We start from the raw sequence: 12754 nt of genomic DNA on the forward strand, positions 1-12754 counted from the left end.
CAGCCCTTTGACCTCTGAGCCACCTGGCCACTTCTGAAGCCTTGGGGGTTTAGTATGAAATGCTTAATTTAAATGCAAATGCTTGCTTTATTAATATGAATATAGCACACACAATTTTCATTTTGGTCTGGCGCACCTAAATTGTATCCCTTTCTGACCCAGCGAATGTGCTAACAAGGACCAGTATAAATTTGTCCTGATACAACAATCTACTCCCCATAGCTTTAAACCAATCAGACCCAGCTGCCTATTTCTAGGCACAAAATGCAGCACAGCAAGCAATACACAACTTCCCAGCCACCACTGCTGCTCCAACAAAAATGTATGGTTCACATAAAGCCCTTACATTCCGGAACAAAAAAATGACAGGCACTGTGAATCTCGTAATGGTTCCGTGCTGTAAGGTAAATTTCAATGGCACGCGAAACATGTATTTATAATTTCCCTACACTTCCTTTAGGGCTATGGTATTGTAATGGACTGCAGGCTTTTTAATTACACCGCACTAAACCATTCTTTTGTCCCCTTTTGAAATTTCCACCAATAGCACAGTGGCTCTGCCAACCTGATTCTTTTTCAAGCGTAGTGTTAATATGACAGAGTGAACACTGGCGTCGATCGGGCATTACGGAAAGGCTTACAGCAGCATTTGCACGTGATCCGCATGCATTTGGTTATTACGTGCAAAGTGAGCAGACAGCCTGATGGGGGTGCACATTATTGAGGGTAAAAGTATATGTGTAAATAATTGAACCATTTTACAAATCAAATATCACACAAATATCTACGCAGAGCAATTCTAATCTTTAACATGATATAAAGTGTACTAGGTGAACTGTATTCTATTCATCAATGTCAGGGTTTACATTTTCGAAAATAAACGTGCATCCTGATGTTTATTTTTCAGGGAGAACCAATTATCATTGTGTGGCATGAGGAGTTGTCATTGTTCACAAGCCAAATCATCATAGACTACTCACATTTTTGTTTATGTTTTGTATGTATTGTGTTGTGTTGACATAAACATACACGGTACGTACATGCAGTACTGCATGTACATGTAAAGCCCTCTGCCAATCCACTGCTGGATGAGGGCTTCCTCATGCCGTGCGTGTTGCGGGTGTTATTTGACCACACATCACCACGCTGGTCAGTGCGGTTTTGGCAAAGATGTGAGCACAGAAGTCTATTGTTGAGTATTTACAACAACGCAAAAGCTGTTGCCCTAACATTCACAGCACACCAGACGAGAGTGTAATTGTAAATGATCGAGAGTAACACACTTACTATTGTGCCCGTTTTGAGCATCAGGTAGTGCACAGTCTGGGTGACGTCAGCTGCGTGGACCGAATTGTGATAGGGGTTCTTGTGCTTGCTGTATCCAGCCTCCAGAGCTTCCACAAATGACACCACAGACGACACAGGGATCTGTGAAACAGTTACATTCCATACACATTCCGCACCTCCCATTAGCACAGTTGGCTACGTACGGTGCGAAAGGAGTTCAACATAAAAACGTTAGGGTGGTCCATATTTAAAATAAATACCATGGTAGCGACTCCTACATATCCTTCAATTTGGCTACAATTTAAAGGTCATGCATAATTCAAAAACAAGAGACAATCGTAAACCGTATTTTGAAATATAAGGGCCACCCTGAAATGACACATTTCATACATCATGCAATGTTGCCATTATATGTAATTCATACAGATGAAGAGCATATTACCGTAACCTGAAGCTGCCAGGCATTAATTGTCTAAATGCTTATCACTCTGGCCCGGAATATGAATTAATCAATATGGTCCTTAATTCATGTGCTGGGCTCAGATGTCCTTTGGAGAAATGTTACCGCTCGCTTCGGCATAGCGTGACACGTCACGCCACCGCGAATTGCACCATCACTCACTGTTGTCATTTTCCCCTGTGACGTGTATGGCTTCAAGCGATGTTCCCCCCACTGGCGCGTTCATTATGCCTCATCCCTGTCTGGGAAACATTTACTCTTACTTTTTCACCGCTCCCATGTAAAATATAGGCCTTCGAGGCATTTACAAAGAGACCGATAGGATCTAAAATTAAAATATGGTTACTTTTGTATACACCTTTGCCAGTGATTGTAATGAAGGGACAGCTTTGATGGTGTTCATTCAGACATCACTGGCAGGTCTGGTTGGAATTTGGGGGTGCCACGGCGGCGAGATGTTACCTGCCTCACCTGGTATAGAGGAGGTGGTGAGTTCCATCTAGACCCTGACGCCTGTATATTTGGAGTTTGCATGTTCTCCCTGCGGTTATGTGGATTTTTATCCGAGTCCTCTGGTTTCCCCTCCACATTTAGAATCAACATACGTTGATATTATTTGGATGCTGTACATTTACACCCAATAAGCCACTTCGATAATCCAGGTCGCTTCTATACATCTCAGTGGGCCTTTCCTGGTATAAAAAAAAATCTATAGTTTTGTTTTAGAATTGGCTCACCTTGAATCGCGCTATGAGGTCATATCTGGTGAAGAGCTCATACACAATGAACTTGAGGGCGTGCTCACCACTGGCCTCGTGCAGTGCAAACACATCAAAGGACCACTTGTCTACTTCCTGGGAAGTAAAACACATGGCACACAATGCATCCTTACACAGTGATCCCAATGACGGATGCATTCTTTAAACTGTAAATGTTGTTATTTGGCAACCACCTGCGGTTAGGGTTCTTTATAGCTACTGTAACATTTATTGACTGGTCGTTTGGATGTCTGGCATCACAGGACCAGGTAAGAATGGGCACGGCATGGGCAGGCTGTCATCCAATGGTGGATGAACAGCAGCTGATTATTCAATGTAATAGATAAACGCTTATTTATCAATGTGTCATATATAAACGACCCTCTTTAAGACGGTACTGTGTCATCTTTTTTTGCTTTGCTAGCTCAATTGAACGTGATGTATATTATCAGAAACACATTTAAAACATGAAGTTGTTATTATTAAGTCATGTGCTCCAATCATTAGTAACTGTGCACTTTGACTAATATAATTACAACCACTGCACATTCTTCATGCACACAAATTATAACCTGGTACGGGATGGACATACACATCATTCTCAATGACAATAAACAGTGGAATCTATGCCAGGACCTTGCATATTTATGCTAGGAAACACATTTAAACTACATTATTCCTTAGTAGAAAAGATGTTTGCATATTCATAATACAGGGCATTACAGTTGACACTCAAGCAAAAAAATGTATAATTACTTCAGGTTCCAGTCGAATCCCTCAGTAATTTCAAGAAATATCTCCTCTATGTGTGAAGCTCAATGACATCTCAGGCAACACTGTCACCACGAACACAACTCGGTACAGTTACATTGACAACTGAAATATACCCATCATTTAATTTTCTTCCCATTCAATGGGTAATGGGACGTATACATACATACTTTCATTAATGTCTTACACCAAAGTTCCCGAAATACACAAGGCCAACCAACTGCGGTGTGATGGTTTTAACAGACGGCATTCTCCTATTTTAACAGACATAATTGATGAACGATAACGACACACAATGACACATCAATTAAATAACCGCAGTCAGGTTATGCTTTCTTTTGCATATTCTGCCAAAAACGAAGTGTTATCGTACATTTGCTCTCCTTCATCATCGATGCGTGTTGTTTGTTCCTATATTTGATTGATCTTTATCTTTTAGTGATTCAAGAGGATTAGTGTAAGCTGAGCAACTCCATCCAATTAAATTTTGAACCCTAAAGCTCTCGCATCTGATGCAAGGAGACACTAAGAATCCACTTCCACTATAATTAGTGTAATTTCTCCCTCTATTGTAGAAAACGTTGCGACTCTTCACGTGTATGAAGTTCTCTCCTTTCCTTCTCACCTCACTGGCCGTGTCAGAACAACGTAAATACAAATGTGAATGGCATGTACTTAGGAAAAAACACAACATTTACGACTGACAGAGTGATGAATTGACAATAAATTGAAGAAATGGAGTATAAATAGGAAATAGGATATACAGAGGATACATTTTTAAACTACATATATCACATTGCTTGCAGGGAAACATTAATTGAAGTTCAGCAGAACAACATAGAAACACGTTTACATAAGTGGATATATAATTTCCTTGTGAAACTTTAGAACAAAATAATCACACACAAAGATATTACTCAGTGGCTGCATAGCCAAAAGGTTACTAGGTTCTAACTCTAACACCGAGATAGTCTGCATTGACTTGATTGTTAAAATTGGCACTCAGTTTTGTGACAAATTTGAACGTGTGTCGTTTGGCCTTAATTATGTTTAAAAGATCCTGTGGCATCATGGGCCATTTATTGTCTGTCAATGTGGTAGTTCACATGCTGTATCACGTAAATGTATGGCACATGTTGTCAATTCCTGTCCCCCCACACCTGGCGGGGCCATGAGGGATATTTGGCCATACTTCACCACGCTGGCGAGCGTGCAGGTTGGTGAAGGTCGAAGGAGTGCACAGCGACGATGGAATATCGGTGTCCTGTCCTCTGCAGTCCACAATGCCGATTACACCTCTCTTGTGCGCATGGTGGTCACCCATCCGAGTACGATCCAGGCTGAAAACCTTACTTAGTCTCTGATGCGATCAGGCACATGATGGTAATATGGTCATAGGTGTACCGCATATTTTAGTTTAAAGGTTCCTAAATGTAGATTGGTAATAGAATACTTTGACCTGTCGGGTTGTTTTTGCCAAAGTAAAAAAAAATGGCGTTGGAATAATTCGTTAGAAAGAGGAGATCTTGGAGTGGTTTCTTTTTTTCACGGCGACAAATTGTAGCTCTCACCTTCAGGACAGAGATGACTGCTGGGGGATAGCTGAGTCCCACCATGCTGGATGTTCGTCTGTACATTCTACAGCACGGCAAGAGCAGCACAAGACACCCAATATGTTGGCATTATCGAGGCAAGACTCATATGTTGTTGGATAAAAGTGCAGTTGTTAAATGTTTTATTATCAAGATGTACGAGCGTGGTTTTACTTTTCCCCAGCTAATAAACAGAGTATGCTTAAATAGTTTGAACTTTGTGAAAACATTCTATTTCACCATGGTTCATGTTTTTTTTCCCCATAAAATTTAAATTGTCGCGACTTTGGTCCAGTAACAACCAATCTGGGTACAATGCAGACATAATTTCCATACTGCATTTTGCCTTTCTGCTTTAAGTGTTTTTTTTTAATATTTAATTTTATTGAGGCAATCTGCGGGCCTGTTACATCACATTGTGACGCAAATACACACCGTCAACATAAGCCAAACCGGGTATGGAAATCAGGGGATAGATGGGGAACGGGCTCGCTGTCCCATTGCTTTAAGTGTTTTAAAATTAAGTTAAAGAAAAAAGCTTTGCATATCTTTGCCAAGAATTTGGAGCATGTATTACCACTCCCTTGAGCATTGAGTTAATGTTGTTAAAGCACGAACTAAATCCTAAATGACAAGATACATATCTACCCTCTATATTTTAATTCTCATATGGAAAAGCAATCAGAAAATATTGTCAAAGTCAAACAAAATAAAATGTATCACCTAAAACAATAACAAAATATACGCTCGAGCATATTCTATACATAAGCTAAATATTCTCACATAAAAGATATATTTTCATGATGTAAATGTCTGTATGAATATATGTTCCGTACGACAACAGCATAAGTACACCAAACAAAATGTATCGGCTCCAGCCAGACCGGTCGTAATCAACTCCAGTACTCTTTACAAAACCACGAGTACTTTTTTTCTCACACATCCAAGATTTGTGGAGACCGATAAAACTGGCTACATGAGCAGCATTTTTTTCCGCACAGGAGTAAGCAAATAAAGTAACAGTGGTCTGCTCGTGCATTGTAAACAAACATCTTACAAGAGCACTCTCACCCTACGGGCGATGCAGCCAATAGTCTGACAGCTTGCAAGCAAGCAGCCCATGCAGCTACAGTGCACCTCCTTCAAGTGTTCCCATCCCCCAAAAAGACGATGACCAGCAGCAAGGCCTCGCATCCCTCGAGTCTCCCCCCTCTCACCAGCCCCCTGTTAGTTACAGCGCTGTTACAGGACCATACGTCGCGTGGCACACAGATGGGCCTCACTTAATCATCACAGTATTTGAATCTTAAGGGGGTCTCAAGCAACTCTCCATGGCCCAAAAGTGTCACAAGGGAGATGCAATGAAGCCCTTAGATCATCGACCACCGCAGTGCAGTACGCATCGTTTTGGGGGGTGGCCCGGGCGGGGTGGGTAGGAGAGGGGGTGGCGTAGCACACCTGGGGTTCACTGCATTGCCGACTCTGTCAATCAGCCTTGCCATCGATTCTCTCTTGGTGGTGAGTAGCACAGGGCTCTCTGTGCGCCTGGTTGCTGATATATGACATGCAGCTGAGGCTGCTCATTGCGATAATGTGAGCAAATCAATGGGTGTGCCGGCACTTAGAAATTGTGTTGATGAAATACGCGTGCATGACAGATGGCATCTTTAAACATTGTTTTAATTGTTTCATAATTCTTATTCTTCAATTTATTCTCCCCTTGCCCCCCCCCAACACATGCATCGTATGTTGAAGTGCATTTGGTAATGAAAGAAATTGACATACAAGTCCAGAATAGATAGGAGTCCAGAACATGTCATTAAAAATGTTTTTGTAATGTAGAATTTTACATTTGCGGCTAAGAATAGAATTGTCTGTGACATTGTCTGTGTGAATTAAACACTTACAGTTAAAAGACATAATTTCTCAAAAGCGCAACTTTTGATTGGAATTTCCTCAATCCTTGAAAAGTTTGGACGTACATTTTTTAAGGAACTATAAAATAAAACTGCCAACAGCAATTTAATTTGCTCAACATTACTGCTACTTTTACCAACAAATGTCTGCACAGATGCCGCAAGATATAGTTTGTTCCTTGGAGAAATACTGTGAACATCTGACAACTTGACACTTAAATCAATAACAACATGATTAAACCCCTTCAGACAAACCAATTAAATACATCATCTGTTCAAGCATTGCAACTTATTGAAAATAAATTTTTAAAAGGAAAGTCAAGTTTAACGACATCAAGTTATGTATTTTAATCTGGAATCACAATATGTAAAAATCTATGTTTATCAAGTGTTTATCCCTGGAAAGTCAACATAAAAAAGAAAACAAATGTTTATTATGATGCATACAGCTTGTTTTATATTGCAATAATGGGCTCTTAAGGATGATTAATCATAATCTCTCTTATACAACACAGCAATTAATCAGGTCTGATCCAAATAAAGTATGGATTTGCGTGAAAGACCTTTGCTGAACGAGACTCAAACGGATATTTGATGATGTTTTCTCTCTCAGTCTAAGGATATTGTGGTTTTACTGATCCGATGTTGGGGGGGGGTGGGGCAGAAATAAAATCCAAGAATAAGAATGTATTTAAGTTCCATGTTTTATTATCACTTAACTTATCTGAAATTGGCTTTCCTAAACGACAGTACTACCTTTTGGGTGACTGAATGTGAAATATGTTTCTTTTTAAAGGGCCTGCTATTGTTTTATTTCTAATTAAACATGGTGTATTGGCCACGATGAATAATTTAAAAAACCCAATAGTTTTGAATCAATAAGGCTTTTCCATTGTCACTGAAAAACATTACGTAATCAATACGTGTGCATGTGACATTATAGCTATGTCGCCCTCGCAAGGGCAGAGTACATTCCAAGTATATGACAGCTGCAAATAAAAAAATCCCACACTTGCACCTGCACAGGGTGGGCATTCACAAGACTCGGGTGTTGAATTTGGAAGTCTTATTTCATGCTGGGCTTGTAAATGCATCATTGCCCCCACGGTAACTGACCTGTACCATTTGTATGAAGCAGGGACATGGAATGCAGAAAATCTGCAGTACTGTGATGCAGATGACTTTAGCGAAGCACATTCAAGGTTAAACGACAAAAAAAATTCACCAATGTCCATTATTAACAGTGTCTTAAAATTGAAACGTATATAGAGTAGGTTGACTTTTTCGACGATGAACAGAGACAGCCTTTGCACCAAAATGTGAGCTAGAATATAATTTCCATTACGTGTAGAGGGCAGTGTTAATGATAAACGTTGTGCCTTTGGCACATTTTTTGTCAGTGTTTATGCAGCCTACTGTAAAGTACGCAATGATCGAAGAGAGTAAATGATATCTATTTATAACGCGTAGTTATCCTTGTGGTGTGTGAGTGTATGCGTGTAACATCAGTATGGGGGAGGCTCGTGAAGGACGCTGTTACTGGGCAGTTGGATGCAGTCGCCCTCTAACAACAACGGAGGACGGAGGAGCGATGCTCATAACAATGAGTGGAGCGCCGGGCGGATAAAATGAAGAAAGTTGTCAGTCAGTCAACCCATGGCACCTGGGTCTGTCCCGTGACCTCCTACCAGCGAGCCTTCGACACTTCACATGGCCTCAAAGTGCACCTAGCCTGGCACAGGCACTGTGGTGATGTCACCGGCACTTGGAGGTGAACAACAAGTGTTGTTGTTGTTATAACATTAGTCATGGGAATTTCAACGGTGATCGAGTACCGTGCTGGCAACACAACCACCTCGTGGAGCATGTTTAGACCTTAACAGGCGCTCGCGAACAGCATTTGGCCCAACGGTCTTGAAAAGACAATATTGTACGGGGGGATCTAAGTATGTGCGGTGTGTATGTGTCAAAAAAAACAAACCAGGGGATATTTGTGTGCAAGTGTAATGAGCGATAACAGCCTCCGCTTTCAGCGTGATGTATATTTAAAGAGGCATTGGGTATGAAATGGTGCATTGGAGGCTTGAGCCACTCGAGAGGCAGCATTTATCTCGGCGCACACCAGCAGCGGGCACGGGAGGGGACAAAGCAGCAAGAGCAGACGAAGCCGCACCGAGGCAGGGGCCGGACCTCGACGGATCGGGATGAGAAAGGGATCGGGGGGGGGGGGATCGGGGGGGGGGGGATCGGGGGGGGGGGGGGGGGGGGGATCGGGGGGGGGGATCGGGGGGGGGGGATCGGGGGGGGGGGATCGGGGGGGGGGGGGATCGGGGGGGGGGGGATCGGGGGGGGGGGGGATCGGGGGGGGGGGGATCGGGGGGGGGGGATCGGGGGGGGGGGGATCGGGGGGGGGGGGATCGGGGGGGGGGGGATCGGGGGGGGGGGATCGGGGGGGGGGATCGGGGGGGGGGGATCGGGGGGGGGGGGATCGGGGGGGGGGGATCGGGGGGGGGGATCGGGGGGGGGGGGATCGGGGGGGGGGATCGGGGGGGGGGATCGGGGGGGGGGGGGATCGGGGGGGGGGGGATCGGGGGGGGGGGATCGGGGGGGGGGGGATCGGGGGGGGGGGGATCGGGGGGGGGGGGATCGGGGGGGGGGGATCGGGGGGGGGGGATCGGGGGGGGGGGATCGGGGGGGGGGGGATCGGGGGGGGGGGATCGGGGGGGGGGATCGGGGGGGGGGATCGGGGGGGGGGGGATCGGGGGGGGGGGGGGAGGATCGGGGGGGGGGGGGATCGGGGGGGGGGGATCGGGGGGGGATCGGGGGGGGGATCGGGGGGGGGGGGATCGGGGGGGGGGGATCGGGGGGGGGGATCGGGGGGGGGGGATCGGGGGGGGGGATCGGGGGGGGGGATCGGGGGGGGGGATCGGGGGGGGGCGGGGGGATCGGGGGGGGGGATCGGGGGGGGGGATCGGGGGGGGGGGATCGGGGGGGGGATCGGGGGGGGGGGGGGGGGATCGGGGGGGGGGGATCGGGGGGGGGGGGGATCGGGGGGGGGGGATCGGGGGGGGGGGATCGGGGGGGGGGGATCGGGGGGGGGGGATCGGGGGGGGGGGATCGGGGGGGGGGGATCGGGGGGGGGGGGGGATCGGGGGGGGGGATCGGGGGGGGGGGATCGGGGGGGGGGGATCGGGGGGGGGGATCGGGGGGGGGGATCGGGGGGGGGGATCGGGGGGGGGATCGGGGGGGGGGGATCGGGGGGGGGGTCGGGGGGGGGTCGGGGGGGGGGATCGGGGGGGGGGGATCGGGGGGGGGGGATCGGGGGGGGGGGGATCGGGGGGGGGGGGATCGGGGGGGGGGCTCGGTGGGCACCACGAACCTCTCAACGAAGATGCCGGCCTGCACCGCGTGCACGATGCTGCGGAAACGCGGCTTCTCCTCGGAGCGCTTCAGCATGAGGCCCATCTGGCGCGTGAAGGTGGAGGCGAGCCAGTCGCGCACCTCTGAGGGCACTGTGTCCGAGCGCAGGTCGCTCAGCTCGTCCTCTGTGTCCAGCAGGCGCCTGTGGGCACAGCAGCAAGGGCAGCAGCTGACTCGTGGCGCTCGCTGTCTTCTGATTAGGCATCGACACTTGCTGTGGAGCGAGGGTTTAGAACTGTGAACAAGCGTTATGATTTCTGCGTGCGTACCACTTTTGTTTCACCGTGTACCGTATACTGAACTGTGACATGGAACGATGTTTTTTGTTATTTTACCAGGTAAGGCTTACTGAGCTATTTAGCTATTTTTTTAGAAGCAACCTGACCACAAATGAAAGCTCAAAAATGTGGCTTGTTTTAGCAGCCAAATAAGAAAAATTATTCATATTTCTAAATGTGATGGGAAAAACTGGGGGACCCGGAGAAAAATTCACACGACCACGCAGAGAACATGCAAACTCCAAATATAAAGGTGTCAGGGTCGGGATCGAACCCACAACCTCCTGTATACCAGGCAGGGTAGGTAACAGCCCGCCATATTATTTGTATTTGAAATACATTAGAACCATTCTCAATTGACCAATGGATGATGGCCTCTCTATGTCATGCGGGTCATGGGTTTCCTTTTTAACAATTCTTCACCAAGTTGGTCATTGTGGGTTTTTGAAAGGATCAGATTCGTGTCACTTGCTACCGGTGTTATCCATGACTGGGAATTAAACTCAGGTGACCAGGTTCACAGCGCAGTACGCAAAACCACTTTACCACCACTCTACCCATACAAATGTGGTTAAAATATTAAGTACATTAATAATGATTGTCTCAAAATACATTTTTATAGCTTCTTAGGGAAATTAACAATTATAATTTTCACTGATGACAAACTAAAAGAATATCCAGTCTCAAATGGACGTGCATTGGGGTGGAACTCATTCCTGTGGGAAATTACACATTCCTGTGGCTGGGGCAAGTCTCGATAAAATAACTTATGTTAACCTCCCACAAAGTGGTGTCTGCTTTATTGATACTAGAGGGATGAAGCGTTGGGTCAATTTCTGACCAAGAATTTAACTCGTGAATTCTACCAATGGCGAGACATGCAAAGGTAGTATGTTAGCAGTAATTGTTCAAAACGTTAGTTTACTATATATCTATCTGCTTTGCAGCAGTGTCAATGACAACTTCGGTGTGTGTTTTTGGCTTCTGATTTCTGAGTGCAGTTGTCCAACTAACAGCACCACCCATATATTGAAATTAAACAAATCAACGCATGAAAAATTAGTCACGTTGACTGTGAACAAGATCTTATAATAAAAACGAACAAAATTTTGGTTAAAACTGTTTAAATATATACAAATCACACATGCCAATACAGTGGGTGAAACTGAAAATTGGAGCTTTGTACTTTCATGGGTAATGATCTCATTCTTGCATCGTATTGTGCAATTTAATTGTAGGGAGCTCGGAGTTGATGTATCACCGCTTTGAAATAGAAACGCATTCATTGTGGTGTGCAATTTGAGCAGGCAAAAACTCCCCGTGCCATTTGCCTCTGTAAAACGCACTGAAAGTGTGTCTAATCAAGTGCAGGTGCAGGCAGCGGACTTAATTTACTCCAACTGCCGTAGAGCATTAGTCATGCACAGAGCAGATAGCGCTGTCAACCAAAAATAGTTCTCACCTATTGATGGTGAGAAATAACAATTGACCTTAAAGAATATGCTTGGTGCTATCGCGTGACTGCAATAGAGTCTCTTGATTTTAATGCGCATGAACACTTAATTAACCTGGAACCTCACCCTTTGTCCTAGCACTACACTAACGTCGTCCGAACATCTTTAATGCTAAGAACAAACTGGCAATCCCGCTTATTAAAACAAGCACATCAACCTTCAAAGTATTTCTTGCTTACCTCCAAGGCGTTCGGAGAATGGGGGGAAACAGGGTAAGGATGCCGAAACGACGATTACATTCCACACACCGTTCATGGTGGCACGTAAGGTTGCAAGAAATGAAAGTGAATTATCGTCTTATAAGGCATGAGCGTGCATCTTTATGAAGTAAACTAGCTGTACCACCCGGCTGCGCCCGGGACTTGTATCTACCACGGCCGGCCGCCTTTGTCTCCCCAGTGGCGATGTTAATACGCTACAGTAGTTAAGTTACTCGTTTGAGGCAGAGTCGACCTAGGGGAGGTTCAAATAATCGTCACCGGTGGTGGCCGTGAGCGGGAATCGAACTGGGTTTGCCGGGTTGGTAGCGCAGCGTAGCGTTAAGCACTACACCCACCGCTCCTCACACACCACACACGCACAGACACACACACAGACACACACACAGACACACGCAGACACACACAGACAGAAACACACACACAGACAGCACGCTAACCACTACACTACCGCTCCCCACACACCACACACGCACACACACAGACACACACACAGACACACACACAGACACACACACACAGACACACACACACAGACAC

General features: G+C 46.0%; 1 protein-coding gene across 6 annotated transcripts in view; it reads right to left on the minus strand.

The window, feature by feature from the left end:
* Positions 1-12754, minus strand: part of LOC133345902 (dual specificity calcium/calmodulin-dependent 3',5'-cyclic nucleotide phosphodiesterase 1A-like) — a 216431-nt gene that overhangs the window by 61964 nt on the left and 141713 nt on the right. For all 6 annotated transcript variants that reach the window (XM_061557008.1, XM_061557009.1, XM_061557012.1 and 3 more), the window contains 4 exons: positions 10164-10346; positions 4848-4914; positions 2485-2601; positions 1288-1428 (listed from right to left, as the gene is read on the minus strand). In XM_061557008.1, coding sequence (XP_061412992.1) covers positions 1288-1428; positions 2485-2601; positions 4848-4914; positions 10164-10346 — 508 coding nt within the window. The remainder of the gene's footprint in view (positions 1-1287; positions 1429-2484; positions 2602-4847; positions 4915-10163; positions 10347-12754) is intronic.

The sequence above is a fragment of the Lethenteron reissneri genome, chromosome 23, assembly GCF_015708825.2.
Source record: "Lethenteron reissneri isolate LAM-NWPU_2019-01 chromosome 23, ASM1570882v1, whole genome shotgun sequence".
Lineage (NCBI taxonomy): Eukaryota > Metazoa > Chordata > Hyperoartia > Petromyzontiformes > Petromyzontidae > Lethenteron > Lethenteron reissneri.